The 18,269-nt window shown below is 36.3% G+C and overlaps 1 protein-coding gene across 4 annotated transcripts in view; it reads right to left on the bottom strand.

Annotated features, from left to right (window-relative positions):
* Positions 1-18,269, bottom strand: part of DUSP16 (dual specificity phosphatase 16) — a 119,189-nt gene that overhangs the window by 48,043 nt on the left and 52,877 nt on the right. For 3 of the 4 annotated variants that reach the window (XM_074194568.1, XM_074194565.1, XM_074194567.1), the window contains exons 2-3: positions 3,263-3,851; positions 1,734-1,872 (exon numbers count right to left, since the gene is read on the bottom strand). In XM_074194568.1, the coding sequence (XP_074050669.1) occupies positions 1,734-1,872; positions 3,263-3,490 (367 nt within the window). In that variant the 5' untranslated portion in view covers positions 3,491-3,851. Of the gene's footprint in view, positions 1-1,733; positions 1,873-3,262; positions 8,992-18,269 lie in introns of all 4 variants that reach the window. The other variant, XM_074194566.1, reaches the window with a different exon arrangement.

The following is an 18,269-nucleotide window of genomic DNA, read 5'->3' as shown; positions in this document are numbered from 1 at the left end:
ATGACCTCAAAATAGCTAAGTTAAGGTATGCAAAGCAATTTAAAAGTTAATTAATTTGAATAATAAAAGAGAATGTGTATTACATCTAGGAAATTGTGCAGTTTTTGTTATCACCATCCCAAGCTGATTCCTGAAACAAAAGAGTTCATCTTTTAAACAACACTCTTCTGATTGGTGTCCTGGTTCTAAATGGCCATGAATTATGACATATTTCAAAAACCATAGTGGTTACCACTTATTTACCACTTTGAGGCTTGCAAAGTAATTTACAAAGATCATCTTATTTGATCCTTATAACAACTCTGTGAATAGATAAGGTGCTATTTTTCAGATAAGGTTACGTGACTGTTCACACCACTAGTAAGTAGCTGAGACAGGATTCAAACTGAAGTCTTCTTGAACCTCCAGCCCTCTCTTCATCATGTCACCTAAGAGACTCAGTATACGAAGAATCAAAATTCTAAGTGACACAATTTGTAATTACATATGCAACAAGGAATGAGCTCAACCAAATGGGGCCTCTCATCAGAACTCTGGGTTATTAGTCTTGGGCATCCTCCAGTTCTCCTATTCTCTATGTGAGAATCAGTAAAAGAGTTGTGGTTATGAAGTCCCTGAAGGTGATGGCACTCCTGCCTAAAGAGGTAGAAATCTGTTTTTGAGGTAGGTGAAACTAGATTCTTAAATAACTCTTTCTTCCCATGGAATACAGAGATTACTTAATGGTTCACTGGCTCACAGAACATATTTCATGGAAGGACTTCCATAGGAAGGAGGAGTTATTTAAGAATCTACCGTGAGGGAAACCACTCTTCCTCACAGTAGGAAGCAATCTGAGAATTCTTCCATTCTGAACTCAATTCAATCCAATTATAGATGAGGAAATTGGGTCTCAGATAAGTTTAAGTGACATGCTCAAGATCTACTACACAGGTAGTAAGTGCCCAAGCTAAATAAGAATCAGTCCTATCTCTCCTCCAAAAAAAAAAAAAATCAGTCCATATAGTAAAATAATAATCAGTCCTCAAAATTATATGAGGGGAAACAGACACACACATATAGACATACAGATACCACCCCACCGCCACATATAATCCCTTTTATTTTTACAAATGGTGTTAAAGTTATCTTGGCTCTAGTCTCAATTAAAAACATTAAAATATTTTCTGGTTCTTAGTCTGTTCTTGGACCTGTACAGACTCACAGGAGGGAAACCATCAGTGAAGTATTATAATTTGGAACAACTGTGGAAGGGTGGTCCCAGGACATATAGTAGAAGTAAATTCAAGCTTGGAGCAGTTTACATGGGGCCTTCAATTTGATCAGTGGGGCAATCTATTCCAGCATACAACTGATGAGTCAAAAAGGACCCATTTGGGATAATGTTAATATTCAGTGAACAAAGAGCAACCATACTAGTTTATAGTATACCTCAAAGTCATAAGTAAATGTTTTGAAAATAGTTTGCTTTTATTTGTACCTTTTTTTAAAATTCACATTTATTTCTACATGTATCATACAAACATACCCACTGAATCATCATCCCGTGTAACAAAGATTTTTTAATAAGCAGATCATCATAAACATTTAGTTCATCAACCTTTTCTGACAAGATATGCAATATTTCACACCCATATATAGTCCCAACCTCTGCAACGAAGAGGGAGAGGTATATTTTCTCAATTTTTCTCCAGATTCAAACTTGGTCATTTCAAATAAATAACTTTTCTTACCTGCAAGTAAATGCACAGAGGTGAAGCTCTTCTCCAGTTTACCCAGGAGTACAGTCAGGAAAGAGTCTGAAGCTAGAGAGGCAACATCTTGAGAGCTTTGATCGTACACCACCACCTTTGGGTTGCAATCAATGTCAACCTGAAATGCAAATAAGTGGGATATTTGGAAGAACAAAATGAGAGATCATCTCAACTCCACTAGCTGGCAATTCATTATCCTAATACAGTTGTTTAGGCAAGTAGGTAGTTCAATAGATAGAGTTCTGGTCCTGGAGTAAAGATGGCATGAGTTCAAATTTGAACTCAGACACTTCACTAGCTGTGTAACCCTGGGCAAGACACTTAACCTCTGCCTGCCTCAGTTGCCTCATCTATAAAGTGGGTAAACTAATGATACCTTCCTTCCAGGATTATTGTGAAGATATAATAAATTAAAACTTATGCCTGGCAAACAATAAGCACTATGTATATATTAGCCATTATTATTATTATTATTACTGTTTGCATATGTAACCTATATTCAGTTTAATCTCTTTCATCATATTTGATGTCTCTCATTTTGTGTTTGTAGTTAGAATAAAAAGGGGATGAGTCTAAATAATTGGATAGAGAATCTCACAAATATTCATTCTTTATATAAAGACCAATTTTGAAGGAAAATCATTTCCATTTGAATTCTTATCTTGACAACTGTAAGTCTCCCTGTAAATCTATCATAGAAAGAAATCAGGGTCAGAAAACAAAACATATAGCAAACTGACACACCAAGGATACTAAACTACTAAAGCATATTTTTAAAAATGTTTCCTACAATGTAAGATTCCAGACATTGGTAGGAAATTATTTTGTAAAATATTTCAGGAAAACTTTAAAACTTGATTTAAATAAAAAGGTTTATGAGGAAAAAGAATGAATTTTTAACCATAAGACTGGAATAGAGTAAAATGTTGCGTTTCTCTCTACAAAATTAATAATAAATCTTTCTTTATATGTGCTTCTAAAATATATATCGTTTCACTTTTTTCCCCCATAGTACTTTGAAAAATGGTATTTAGGGAGGCAACATAGGAGAGGTTTAAACCCAAGTTCTCCCACTTGCTACTTGTGAAACCATGGACAAGTCATTTGAGCCTTATTTCTAAATTAGGGTGGAGGTGGATTAGATGGCTCTTATGGGTCTCTTCCAGTGCTTAAGTTTATCAGCCCATGAAGCTCTGAGTTCATTTGTAAAATATAGTGAATGATGTTTAAATAACATTAATAAAAATAATCTAAAGAAAGGGCAGATTAATGGAGAGCAAATTTAAAAAAAACTTTTAAAAATGTAAACTTAGGTTTAATTGAGAAATATTCTTGAATCTAACAATAACACCTTACAAATTATAAGTACTTGATGGACCAGAGTTAAAAAAGAATTTTCATTTCATACATTTCACAAATGTACTTTTTTCCCAGTTGGATAGAGAAATTTTAAGTTTAAATTATTCCTCATTCAATGTATCCATTTACAAGAAAAAGAGAGAAGTTACCTTATGTTTTGCAGAGTGCTGGATCAGCTCTGTAATGAACACTTTGTCCTGTTGCAGCCTTCGCTTCATAAGCTTGGAGCAGTTGATATTAATGGCTTCCAAAATGTGGGATGTATTGTATTCCACAAAGGGCCGGCTATCAATTAGGAGTACTTTCTCTGTTCCACTTTCTAGCAGAGCCACCAACCTCTCAGTAACAATTTGAGTCCCAGTCATCTCATCAGCCATGTCAACAATAAGTCCTCTTTTAATACCTCCTTTTTCAAAATTTGCAACGATGATGTAATGGTTGTGTACTCAAAGGCTTAGCCACTCCATTGTACCCAAGAAGTATGAGGTCAGCCTGGTAGCGACTGGCAAAATGAAACTTAAACCCATTTGCAGCAAGAGTCCTCCAAGTGAATGTCTCTTTCTCTTTCCTGTTGATTCGCTGTTACAAAAGGCTCATTCCACAAAGCGGCCCCTCACATTTGATTCATAAAGAAATGACTGGAGTAACCATTTCACAATTCCAACAAAAGATGCTTTAGGGCTGCCCCTGCATTACATCATCTTTTACCTTGGCACCCTCTCACCAAGAGCTTAGAGCCTATATGAAGAGCAAAAACATGGGAGACAGAAAAAAAAAACACAAAGACAGAAGAAACATTAAATTACTCTGTCTGGGCAATTAATAATATTTAATTACATTTGGCCCTTATTTCATTTAAACAAAAAGAAAGCAATGGGGCTCACCCCCCCCCATAGAAAGCTCAGGTGGTAGCGGCAGATTCATGCCTAACTCAAAATGTATAATGGCAGATACAAAGGTATCTCCATGAATGAGGCGAGCTACTAAGTTACTCTGGAAAAGGAAACTACTAACTCCATCACCTTTGCTTACTATCTGGCCATATCCCAAAGAAGGACTGTTCAATTCCAGAGTAGAGAAGCTTCTAAAGTAGGAATTGTAAATATTTTGTACCTAGGAGGGAATGGGGTGACAGATACATAGACAGAGAGAGATAGAAGCAGAGACAGACAAAAAAAGAGAGACCGAGACACACAGAGACAGAAGCAGAGGCAGAGAAAGATACCACGGATAGAGAAAGAGAAACGAGAGAAAGATCCAGAGACTGAGAAGGATAGGCACACAGAAAAACATAGGGTCAGATCCAGAAAGTCACAGAAACTGAAAGTCACAGGCAGTATAATAAGGCTATATGTGTGTGTGTGTGTGTGTGTGTGTGTGTGTGTGTGTGTGTGTGTGTGTGTGTGTGTATGGAGAGAGAGAGAGAGAGAGAGAGAGAGCATACAAGCAGCAATCTCATTAAATGAGGGGAGGGTGATGAGAAAGGCAATGAAGCACTTTTCTGGAGGAACATGCTAATTTTTGTTCAGTAAAAAGATCCTCATGTCATCACTTTAAAATTTGGATGATGCCTACCTCTCTCTACCTCATGTGGTTGTTGAGAAAATTAAATGAAACAACTACCAAAAATTTGCAAATAACTTTATATAAATATTATTTTATTCTCAAACCAACTCTGTGAAGTAGGTCTTTTTTTGCAGATAAGGAAACTGAAGGTGAGACAAACTTAAGTGACTTGAACAGGAGTACTCAGCAAGTCATTTTTGAAGTGGGATTCAAACTGGTCTTCCTGACTCCAAGTCCAGTGATCTCTCCATTTGACCCACCAACCCAGGTGGCCAGAAGGTTGCTTCACACCCTCCCTGTTCTTTACTTCAGTCCTAACCTATATGCATGGAAGGTTTATAAATTTTAGAGCATTATGTAAGCGTAAGCTAATTTTTGCTATGATGCTTTAGCCCTAGTATGAGACAAAGAACTACTATATTTCACACAGGAAAAGGGGGATATGACATTCTAAAATAGAATCTTGTAAGAAACATAAGAGAAGCAGTGTGATATCATGGATGAGGAGCAGGGTCACTGGAGACAAGTCTCTTTCTGACACATAATAGCCAATATTTGCAGTACTCGCGGGTCAGCAAAGCATTTTACATATATTATCTATTCGAGTCTTACAATAACTCTGGGAGGTGGGTGCTATCACTATCCTCATTTTACAGATGAGGATCCTGAGGCTGAGAAAGGTCACTTGATTTTCCTCAGGGTTTTAAATTGATTCAGTGTCAGAAGCAAGATTCAAATTTAAGTCTTTCCAAATCCAAATCTAACACTGTTGTCTCGATGTTAAAACATTTTCACATGCTAGTTTATGACCAGGAGAAGTCATTTAAACTGTCAGCACCTCTAACAAAATAAACTCATAAAGGAATAGTTGGTCTGCTCTGGTGGATGGAGTTTCCACACCTAATGTTTCCCACACTGAGTAACTTACAGGTCCGGACTCATCTCAAAAGGGGAAATCCTTTTAAGATGTTAAAACTGAACACAGGCATGAAAATTGGCATGTCTCTAGTCCCTAAGACATCTGATTGCACCTACATAAAGGCAGCTAAATCCGCTAGTATTCCAGTAGCTAAGCTTTTCTCAGATAGAGCTTAAAAAAACAATTCATAACTGCCATGTTTCTGAACTTCTGAGATACTAAATCTGTGTTATCTCATGTTTTTAGAATCTCAGTGAAGCAGGAAGGGCAAGATGATGAAATGGGGGGAAGAGGGGGGCAAAACTGTTGTTTCATAGTCAATTAAAATGTATTGAGTTTCAACAGTGGTTATAATACTTGTGCTAGGTCCTGGGTGTAATAACTGGGTCTAGGATTTCCTCACTCACAAACCAAAACTTTTTCCAAAGGAATGTGTTAATTTTACCTTAAGTAACTTCACTGGGAAGGAAACCAGAATCAACATATCCCACACAACTGGATAGTGAAGTGGATAGAACATTGGATTTAAACTATGGAAGATCTGAGTTCAAATTTTGACTCAGACACTAGCTGTGGTACTCTGGACAAGTCATTAATCTCTCTTTGCCTCATTTTCCTCATCTTTAAATTGGAATGATAACTAACCCTTATCTGCCAGGGCTATTGTAAATATAAAATGAGACATTAGTAACATGTTTTACAAAACTTATTGCATGAAATAAATACTGCTGTAACAATTAGTCCATTAACATCCAAGTGGCAAAGAAAGGTGGAATTTGGGAATATAAACAAGTTGGTGCCTCCTCCACAGTCTAAAAAGATTGATGATAATAACCAGGATAACTTAACTTAATGTGGAAATGCAAGTTGGAAAAATAAAGTCAATCTATAAGAGGTAAATTATAAAAATGTCAAATTACCTGGTTTTGATTAACCTCACAAACCTGAATCACTGAAATAAACACCCAGGGCAGAAAACAGAGAACAGAGAAGCAAAGAGGGAACAGTAAACACAAGTCATATCCAACATTTGGCACAATACTGGCATATGAATAATTGATTGTTAGTGATAGCTAAAAACCATTTTTAAAAATTATGTTTAGGAAGAGATTTAGTAATAAAATGAACAGAAAGAGGCAGATTCCCAGTCATCTTTTAAATGAATGTATTTTGTAACCAGCTCAGTATTAGGATCTGATTGTTGTTGTTGAGTTGTGCCAGTTATGTATGTCCAATACTTTGTAACCCCATTTAGGGTATTCATGGGCAAAGATACTGGAGTGGTTTGCCATTTCCTTCTCCAGTTCATTTTACAAAGGAGGAGACTGAGGTAAATAGAGTGAAATGACTTGCCCGGGTTACACAACTGCTAAGGTTCTGTGATTGGTCTTCCTGACTCTAGGCTTAGCACTCTATCCACTACATCACTTAGCTGCCAAGACCTGATTAAGATCATCCTGGGAAGCTCATGACCAAAGTATATCTTTCTTTTCAGCCTCAGCATTTGTGAGGATTATCTAAGACATGAGAGGGACTGAAATGTACGTGAGCGGAGAGTCCCCCTCTAGATGAAATTCTAGATGCCTAGATGACAGAAATTACTCATAGTGTAAATTAAGAGGCAGCATCATACAATGGCATAGATCAGTGGTTCTCAGGACCCCTTTATACTCATGTCTATGGATTATATCTATCAATATTTACCATATTAGGAAAACACCTTTGTACTATTAGGAAAATAGTTTAGACCTTTTGGAGTTCCTGAAAGGATCTCAGGCCACACTTTGAGAACGAATGGTTAAGAAGATTCAATGTGGAGTTTGGAAGACCTGGGTTCAGGTACCACTTTTAATACTAACTGTGACCAAAGGAAATCTTAGAACCTGAGTCAGCTTTTCTAACTTAGATACAAGTCCTTTATACATCATCAGATTTGTAAGAAAACTACCATTTTCGCCTTTAAATGTGAAATTGTAAAATGTTTACTCTCCTATAAAATATGACTATTATATTTGAAATCAATTATGCCCTCCCTGTTCCATGGAAAAATCACTGTAACTATATTTATAAAGTTTGTGAGACAATTTGTTTCATCCACTGAAATTTATTTCACAGTAAACTTTTAACAGTATAACTATTCTATCAAGTAAGGTATACATGTATTTATGTGACCTGTATTTTAATTGATTTATTTGCATTGAAAGAATTTTTTGCATTTGTATATGATATCACCTCACAAAACACTACAATGAAAAAAAATCAGACTTTAATGGTAAAAATGTAGTACGTCACTTAAACCTCAAGAAAGAACTTAACATTACCTGTATTTTTAAAATAAATTTTACTATTTCAGAGAAAAAACAAAACAAAATCCAAGTCAAAATTCTGAATTTCTAACAATATATTATGCAACTGTCCTAGGTCAAGTCATTAAAAAAACAACCACCACAAAATATTAAAGTGTGTGGTGAATCAGAATGAGGTATATTTTGAAAATATCTCCACTTGGAGATAACACTATTATCATGGTCAGTGATAATAATAAGAAAAACCAGTTTCCTCATCTTAGCATTTGAAGAATGTGTGTGTGTGTGTGTGTGTGTGTGTGTGTGTGTGTATCCCAAGCATACTGTGTAGTTTAAAAGTACAAGGAAGCATCATTTATACAAAGACTTCATTTTTAGCTTTTCCCCCAAACTTGAAACTTAATATTGGTAACTGATTGTCACCTTTCCTACTTCCCTGAAAAGCAACAAAGGGTCCAAAGAATTTGATATTTTTATCAAACTAGAATTAAAGTTCTCAAAGGATCATAGCTCCACAATGCAAAAGCTGCAAGAAACCTTACATAGCACGTCCTACTCTTGATTTACACCTAAGGGAACTGAGTCAGCCAAGTGACTTGCCCAAAAACAAAGTGCATGGGCCATTTCCTCTGATTTCTAAGTCATTGATCTACATTTCACTGCTTCATCCTCAAGAAAAACAAAACTTTCTTCTATCTAAGCTTCCCAAATCATAGCAAGACTTAATCATATTAAAATATCTAAATCATAAAATATCTAAATCAAATATTCTCCTTTGTTTCTCAGAGAGGGTAGATAATAAATTCCCCTTCCCAATTTTTCCACCTATGTCAGAGTGAAACTGGATACCACCCACTTAGAAAAAGAAACAGGTATAATTTATTCATACATATTTTGTAGAAGCCACAAAGCCCTAACACCTAACTGGCATCTTGTCCCTAATATATTGCCTGCCAACAGGGGATATTGCAAAAGATTAAGTTCTAGAAACTGACCTTCCAGATTAAGAAGTGAATAAGCACGTGACCACCCTTCTAAAAAGTACTCTTCAATGTAAATATCTTCTTTTTTCTTAAGAGGACACAATCTGTAAGATATATATATATATCCAGTGGTCATGTAGTACCTAGAAGATAACCTGAGGACCCCCAATTACTTGTTTTCCATTTCTTTCTCTAGTTCATTTTACAGATGAGAATATTGAAGCAAATAGCTATTTTAAGTATGACTTGCTCAGGGTCCCAGAGCTAGTTAATTGAAGACAGATTTGAACTCAGGTTTTCCTGACTCCAAGCCTAGTTGTTCTGTTAATTACCCATACACAACTGATTCTCACCCTTCACCTCCCATTTCTATATAAGCATTTCATTATTAGGGTAATGATCTATTACTTATTTTTTTAAATTTTATAAAGGTTTTATTTATCTTGAGTTTTATAATTTTTTCCTCATCTTGTTTCCCTCCCCCACCCCCACAGAAGGCAGTTTGCTAGTCTTTACATCATTTCCATAGTATTCTGCTGTATCTCATATTATATGTTTCTTCCTTAAGGATATAAGGTGAATGTGATGAGAGTGAAATCATATCCTTAAGGTAGAAACATATAATATGAGATACAGCAGAATTACATAATAAGACAATTTAAAAATTTTTTTTAAATTAAAGGTTGAGTGTTCCATTCTTAAAAGAGCTCTGTTTAATTTTTAGGGTTTTTTTTGTTTCATTTTTTTTGCAAGGCAAACAGGGTTAAGTGGCTTGCCCAAGGCCACACGGCTAGGTAATTAATTACTAAGTGTCTGAGACCGGATTTGAACACAGGTACTCCTGACTCCAGGGTGGGTGCTTTATCCACTATGCCACCTAGCTGCCCTTCTGTTTAATTTTTAAAAGGTAACCTCTGTTAAAAGCTAGAGATTGTCTACAATGCTGATTATTATTTTTCAACATTGTGTTCCACACACTTAGTTTCTATACCTTTTCCTATTCTAATTTAATTTGAATTTACAATAATAATGAGGAAGATAATAAGTGCTCATCACAGAAGTTCTTATGCATGTCAAATGACTGAATTTTGGCATTAGAAGCATTGGAAAAAAGAACTGGATTCTAGGGCACAGTCTTCCACTGGACCCAAGCAAATTAACATATACAAATGCACAAAATAGGGTTAATATGCAGATGAACAAGGATGAAACAAATTAGATTTCCTAGATATCAATAAGATTAATAGACCCATAATGGGAAAATTCCTTCAGCAAACCACTCCCTCCTGTGGCCCAGCTTTAGAGAATTATAGAATCTCTTTAAAAGGGAATACATAATTTGTAAATCAAAATTTTAAAATACAAATGTTAAAATTTTCTTCTACATGTAATTGGAAAATAGTTAACAAAATAAATAAAAATTATTTTAAAAGGGGATTTGGGGATGGGAAAGCACTCACTGCAGCTATTCTAATCCAACCTGAATAGGAATCTCCAAAACACTAATAACTATCATGCTCATGAAGACTTCATCTAGACATGGTGGGAGGGACTATTTTCTTCCCCAAAAAGTAAAATAATACTTTGTTATTTAAGTAAGTATTTTAAAATTAAAATATTTTAAAACTAAAAAGTTTAAGGAAAGCATCATCATTCCAGGCCTACTGTATTTATCTTTATGAAGACTATAAACTTTGTTACATTTTTTCACCTATAGTTTCTTAGTTGTGCACACTAGAGCCAAGCAAAACTAATCCTCTTTCCATAGGTTAGTATTCTAAGTCCCCCACCCCCACCCCCACCCCGTCCTGCCAACTATACATTACCAGGTGTTCCTTCAATAGACTTCAATAGACCAATCTGATGTGATCTAACCATCCTGCTAGGCAACAGCCTTCTTAAATGGTGACACCCAGAAAACTAAAGTCTGACCAGGGCAAGAGTATAATGGAAATATAATTTTTCCAGGTTTTAGATACTATTTCTCTTAATGTTGACTATGATTGCATTAGCTATTTTTAGCTCAGACCACCCTGCAAGCACAGATCCTATCCTACTCTAAAACTCCTTTCCCAACCGAAACTTAAAAGAATGTTCTTTTTTTCCCCCTTGCCCCTTTCAATCCTGAGCTTTAGCACTGCTGATAAATTTTACAGAATCACGCTCCACTTCTGAACTCCATCTCCTTACCTTTCCTCCAAATTTTTGTTGGAAAGTTAATTTTAGTAGTGTTTGATTCTTCATGACCCCATTTGGCATTTTTCTTGGCAAAGTTACTGGACTGATTGACCATTTCCTTTTCTAGCTCATTTTACAGATGAGGAAACTGAGGCAAACAGGGTTAAGTGACTTGCTTAGGGTCACATGGTTAATAAATGTTTAAGAATGAATTTTAACTTAGTCTTCCTGACTCCAGGCCTAGCAATCCCACCACTGAGCCACCTAGCTGCCCTCCAAATTTTGGACATGTCAACAGAATTTTAAATGTAGTCCCGGGTTGGACCAACCTCTAACCTGGGAAGACCAGAAGTGAAAGAGACCAGGTCAGACACAAGTGTGACAACAATCAAGTAGCGATTTAACTGAATAATTTCAGAGAGAGGAATATGGTTTGCAAACTTGAAGTCTTCCTTTTTTGGGGAAGGACTTTTTTTTTTAGGTTTTTTTTTTTTTGCAAGGCAAATGGGGGTTTAGTGGCTTGCCCAAGACCACACAGCCAGGTAATTATTAAGTGTCTGAGACCGGATTTGAACCCAGGTACTCCTGACTCCAAGGCCAGTGCTTTATCCACTATGCCACCTAGCCGCCCCCTGGGGAAGGACTTCTGTTGCTGGAGAAGAGGAAGAGTTTTATACATAAAAATCAGAATTGGGCTGGATCATATGATCATTATTGGGTCCTGAGTTGAAGACTCATCATCCATAGTATTCCTGGGTCCTGTGAAAACAGTTCTTAAGTTGATTGTTTAAGTCTTGGGCGTCATAACTGTGTGGGTTATAAAACCAGAGTTCTCTGATGGGAATAGGTTTTCTAGTCTTTGATTCACTTTTCTTAATGTATATAAGCACAGGAATGTAGAAATTGTTAGTGATTGATCATTTTATGTTTACATTGTGAGTGTTTGGCTCTCAAGTCAGAATCTACCTAGGAAAATAGTAGTTCTGAAAAATCTAGTATAGTATTATATTATATTCATTATATGATCATTTCAATTAATATGAGAATCATAAATCCCTTTATAGACTTGTCTTTTAAAAACCTTCCAGGAACATTAGTGCATTGTTGATAGAGTTGTGAACTGATCAAATCAATCTGGAGAGCAATTTGGAACTATGTCCAAAGTCTTATACCCTTTGTACATATGTAAAACTGCATATCCTTTGATCCGACAATACCACTACTTGGTCTGATCCCCAAAGAGATCATAAAAAAGGGAAAAGACCCGTATGAAGATAAATATTAATAGCAGCTCTTTTTTTTGTGATGGCAAAGAATTAAAAATTGAGGGGATGCCCATGAATTGATGAATGACTGAACAAGTTGTGGTTTATGAATGTAATGGAATATTATTGAGCTATAAGAAATGATAAGCAAGTGGATTTCAAAAAACCTGGACTTACATAAACTGATGCTGAGTGAACTGAGCAGAACTAGAACATTGTACACAGAAACATCAACATTGTGAGATGATCAACTATGATAGACTTGACTCCTCTCAGCAATATAGTGATCAAAGACAATTCTAAAAGACTTGGAAATGCTATCCACATCCAGTGAAAAAAAATTGTGGAGTCTGAATGTAGAAGCATACTATTTTCACTTAGATGGCTTTTCTCTTTCTTATGTTTTTCCTTTTTGTCTGGATTCTTCTCTCACATGACTAATATGGACATACATGTGACATGATTGTACATGTAAAATCTTTTTCAGAGTGCTTTGCCATCTTGAGGAGAGAGGAGGGAGAAAAAATTGGAACTCAAAGTCTTACAAAAATGAATGTTGAAAACTATCTTTACATGTAATTGGAAAAAAAATAAAATACTACTAAAAAACAACAACATTTTCCCCAGGGCTCTAACATCAGTCTTTATTTTTAAACTGAAACTGTGCTTTTATTGGTAACCCTCGATAAGGACTAAGACTGCTAAAACTGATCAGCCATATATGGTCTTACAGAGATTTTGGGGAATCTGAGGAGCTAAGTGACTTATCACTTTGGATAACAAAGCCAGGATAGGCCAGAGGCAGGAAGGTGAATCTAGGCCTTCCTGACCTGGCTCTATCCACAATGCCATGCCCTCCCCCTCCACAGAATCTTTAGACAACTGGACAGCTCCCCCATGTCTTCCCTATCAGCATGGCTTCTCTTTGGATTTCTATAATTACTCGGAAGGGGTACAATTTCAGTGCCCCATAATGATCATGTTGTGATCCAGGAAAGAAAATAAAAGATGGTTTGAAATTCTCACAATTCACATCACTGGCTGCTAATGCTCCTTCTCTAGGCTTGGTAGTTTTTTCCATTGCCCTCCCCTACCAGTACCACATTTAAAACAAAACAAAAAGCCTTTAGTGAGCAGGTAAGGAATGTGGGTGGTTGTCACAGTTCCTAGGGGCCAGGGTTAAGATTTTGAAAGTAGCAGAAAACTTTCCACCAGAGGCTGGTGAGTGTAGGAGGATGGGGAAGGGGGGCTAGAATGTACCACAGCAAACTACTATGGAGACTTACTGAATAAAAATTAGGAAATACTGGCTTCACTTTCTGGTTTAAGCACCGACAAAAATTTCTGAACAATGAAGATAGGTCTATGCTTTAACAGAAAAGCTAGAACCTGTGTACCTTACTTTAAGCAAATTCAGTTTGACTGAAAAAAAAAATCTAGATTTAGGCTGAAACTATATGGGAGAATTGCTTTATTAAATGGGAAGTGAGGAAGCCTGGAATCAAGTTCAAATCCTGCCTCACCCTAAGTAAGAGACTTAAGCTCTCAGCCTCAGTTTCCTTATCTGAGGAATGTCATAAAAATAGCACCCACTTCATAAGGTAGCTATGAGGGTCAAATGAGATAATCTATGGAAAATACTTTAAAAATCTTAAAGTACTTTATAAATACAAAGGTTCACACAAATATCCCTTTACCCCTTTAAATATAACCTGCCATACACGTGAAGTTTGATTATATTTTTAAACAGTACTTCAATACAGGACAATATTCACTATGTGTATCCTACAATATAAAGGCACACCCAAGTATTTAAATGTAAGCTTGGAAAATAAATAAATGAAAGTGTAGCTTATTGCAAAAGTTAATTATATACATACAAATCAAAATTGAGTTGATTGTAAAGAAATCCTGAAAACAAATCCAATGTTAAATTGTTATATTTCTTTAGAATGAATTTACTAAATGCATTTAAAATAAACTTTTATTTTTTTTTTAAATTCAAGTTAGAACTTTACAGAGATACATAATGCATAAAGCATAAGTAAATATGTCTAACTAGAGCACTAAGCATAGAATAAGGAAGACTCATCAAATCTGGCCTCAGCCACTTAATAGCTGTGTGACCCTGGACAAGTCATTTAATCTTGTTTGCCTCAGTTTTTCATCTATAAAATGAGCTGGAGAAGGAAATGGCAAACCATTCAGGCAACTCTGCCAAGAACACCCCAAATGGGTTTGAAACTAACAAACAACAACAATAATAACACATCCAGCAAACAAGACTAGTACTCCCCAGGAGAACACTGAGCCCTCCCTTATTCCCCCAACCTCTGTCCCAAACGGCCAAACACCTAGCTACTTTGAGTGTATATATGTGTGTGTGTGTGTGTGTGTGTGTGTGTGTGTGTGTGTGTGTGTGTGTGTGTATATGGTGCATTTCATTCTGGTTCCAATGCAGATGTTCACACAAGACCTGAATACAATCCTATATGTGAAGACCACCCATGCATCCAAGGCCATAGAGTCAAAAATAGTCCTGGGGTTTTAAAAGTGGGACACTGGCCAGATCAGGTGACAACAGGTTTTTCCCCACAACCACAATAAGGTTTAAGAGCAACAAATTTTTATGCTTCTAAAAAAAAAATACAGGAAACTCTACAACTGACCTCAGATCTCATCCCAACCTCCAACCCTCAATCCATTTTCAAACTCTGAGCTCCTTATGGCTAAAAACAAGTCCTAGGCTCTCAAGGTGCTTGTGTTCCTTATTGAAAAGAACACTAGAGTGGAAGTTAGGAGACTTTGACTGTAGACCCATCATCACCCCTCCCCATAGAGTCTTTCTCAACTTGGTCCTCTCCTCTCCCAACTTTCCTCCTCCTTCCACGTAGTGACCCCATTGTCTTCCCTGGAGAGTGCTTTCTACACCTTCCATTTTCAAGGGCAGACCTAAAGATCTTTCATTCACTTCCCTCCTAACTTCATTCCTTACTCTCCAGATTTCTGTTGCACGCTCCCAACTTTTATTTGCTGTCTTCCTTTATTATCAGGTAAGCTCCTCGAAGGCAAGGACCGTCTTTATTTTGGTTTGTATACATATTCTCATTAAATTCTCCACTTAATAAATGTCTGTTGACTTGAATTGACCCTTAACTGGGACCTTTAGTCACTCATCTATAAAGTGAACAGTTTGGGCTATATTCTCTCTCAGGTTTCCCTTATCATTCTCTCATTGTTTCAAAACCAAGATGGAGCAATATGGTAACTTATCAGAATTTTACTAAGTGGTCCCCAAATGCAAGCAATACATAATCACATTTTTGCTACTAAATAAGGATAACTTCCAGATATCCAACTATGAAACGCAGGTTGTAAAATGAATTTTCCAATATTTAGTTATCACCCTAGGTGATATTTTAGGGTTAAGGGGTCCCAACCATCAAAGGCAGAATTGTAGAAATTAGATTGTGTTTAAGCAGTATTACTTTGTAATATCTCCCAACCCTCAAAATCTCCAATACTTTTGCAGAAGAGAATCTGGTTGGCTCGAATCAATGACTGGTTTCCTTAGGTACCATCATTCCCCTCTGGTAACATGAGGCAGCATTTGTAGTAGGAAAATTATTCCTCTCTTTCTAACCATCTCTTGGAATTTTACACACTCAATGACTGATCCCTCTATTGGCAAATCAGACCTGATGATTAGATCCTTAATTATATTCCTTTTGCTCCATAATGATTTTTTTTGTAACTCTGCTCTCTTTTCTCTCTGCCTCATCCTATCCTACCTTTGTTATAATTAGCACTTCACTTTTTTTTTAGTTTTTTTTTTTTTTTTTTGCAAGGCAAATGGGGTAAAGTGGCTTGCCCACACAGCTAGGTAATTATTAAGTGTCTGAGACCGGATTTGAACCCAGGTACTCCTGACTCCAAGGCCGGTGCTTTATTCACTACGCCACCTAGCCGCCCCTAGCACTTTACTTTTTAAAGGGCTATTCTCATCTCAAAAAAGTAAAACAATACATGATACTTAAAATAAGTATAAAAACCATATAAAAATTAAAACAAAATGCTCCAAAATTATAAAACGCAAGTCTGTATGCAAGGAGACATATGAAAAGTAACTTCTCCAATACTTCTCTGTAAAGATGGAGACCCCTCTATGGGGACATTAATGTCCTCTATGGACATTATACAATGTCAGACTTTTCTGATTGGTTTTAAATAAGATATAATTTTATTAATTTTGGTGAAGTTTTTTCTCTTATTATTTCTTATAAAAATGATTCTCTAGGAGAGGGAAAGAGAGCAATATAAATTGTGAAATTCAGACCATGTAAAAGCAAAAACTATTGTAAAAAAAATCAAGGTTGAGTTATTAGAGACATTACTAAGATCAGGACAACCTTATTAACAAACATATTGCAATTTCATACCTGATTACGGAGAAACTGGAAGGATTCTGAACTTATCTTATCAAGTTCCTCCCTCTATGTTGGAAAAGGAATTTCTCATGTTTTTTCATGTTACATCCATTTATGAAAAGTTTACATTTTAATGTTCAGATGTTTTTGAATCAGAAAGTATGGAGGTAGGGAAAACTGGCTTCACCATGAATCTGATTTCTTTCCTCTTAAGTTTTGGAGAGTTAAAAATGCCACCCATGCCAAGGGAGGGAAGCAAAGGCTCAATAGCTTTTACATTGTTCATCCTTCTACCCTCGGGGCTCCACTGAGTTATTATTTACCTCTTTAATTGAGAATAGGATCAAACCAGAAACATCAAAAGGAAATGAAAGAAGGCAGGGTGGAGGAAAAAAATCTTTTAAAGTTAATCCACAGCTTAATTTATATACAGGTAAGGTAGGTGGAAATTATCATTCCCCAAAAACCACTTCCTCTCCCTTAAGAAATTGTGGGGGCTTTGGGAGTGGTGGTGGGAGAAAGAGAATGAATCGGTGTGGGAAAAGAGAAGAGGTTATAAAGGGCTACTTTTTTAATAATAAAATGAGACAACTTTGCCAAATAAAGAAGTAATATTGTCATTTCTGGTGCCCTGACCATTACATTTGACCATTTAAAAAATCATTTCTGTCTTTGAGAAAAAGTTTTAGGTGAGTGATAGAGTCAGAAGTCAGACCACAGACAGTTCAGAAGAGAATAAGAGAAAGAGAAATAATAAAATAATAACAAGAGTTTATACAAAATCTGGGGCGGCTAGGGTGACGTAGTGGATAAAACACCAGCCTTGGAGTCAGGAGTACCTGGGTTCAAATCCGGCCTCAGACACTTAATAATTACCTAGCTGTGTGGCCTTGGGCAAACCACTTAACCCCATTTGCCTTGCAAAAAATAAAAAAATAAAAAAAATAAAAAGAATTTATACAAAATCTTACAAATGTCAACTCATTTTATCCTTACAACAACCCTGGGAGATACATGTTTTTAGTTTTATTTTACAGAGATGAGAAGCTGAAGAAATTGACGCAGACAGGGGGTATAGTGACTTGGTTAGGGTCACAGAGCTAGTAAACTGAGACCACATTTGAAATCAGGCCTTCCTAACTCCAAGTCTGGCATTCTATCTATTAATATATTTCCCAACCTGCTTCTTGGGAGCATCACGTGGAGGTAACTTTTTCTAGGAGTATGATTTAAAATGAGAAAAAATATCGGATAATAGCAAATGGGGACTGAGAAATAGTTGGGATTTTTTAAAGTTGAAGAAACTGGGGCATATTTGTAAACAGTAAGGAAGGGGCCAGGAGATAAACAGCAATTAGTGATTACAGAGGGGATGACAGTGAGGAAAGATATGGCATCAGGATACATGTAGAAGGGTTGGCCATGGCAAGATGAAGGGTCTTTTCATCAAGGGTCTGAAAAAAAAGGAAAAATGTCAAGGGGGTTATGAGATGAAGAGGAGAGAATGTGAGG

This window comes from Macrotis lagotis, chromosome 7, assembly GCF_037893015.1.
Source record: "Macrotis lagotis isolate mMagLag1 chromosome 7, bilby.v1.9.chrom.fasta, whole genome shotgun sequence".
NCBI lineage: Eukaryota > Metazoa > Chordata > Mammalia > Peramelemorphia > Peramelidae > Macrotis > Macrotis lagotis.
The sequence above is the reverse complement of the archived record's forward strand: the minus strand, read 5'-3'. Positions and strand labels throughout refer to the sequence as shown.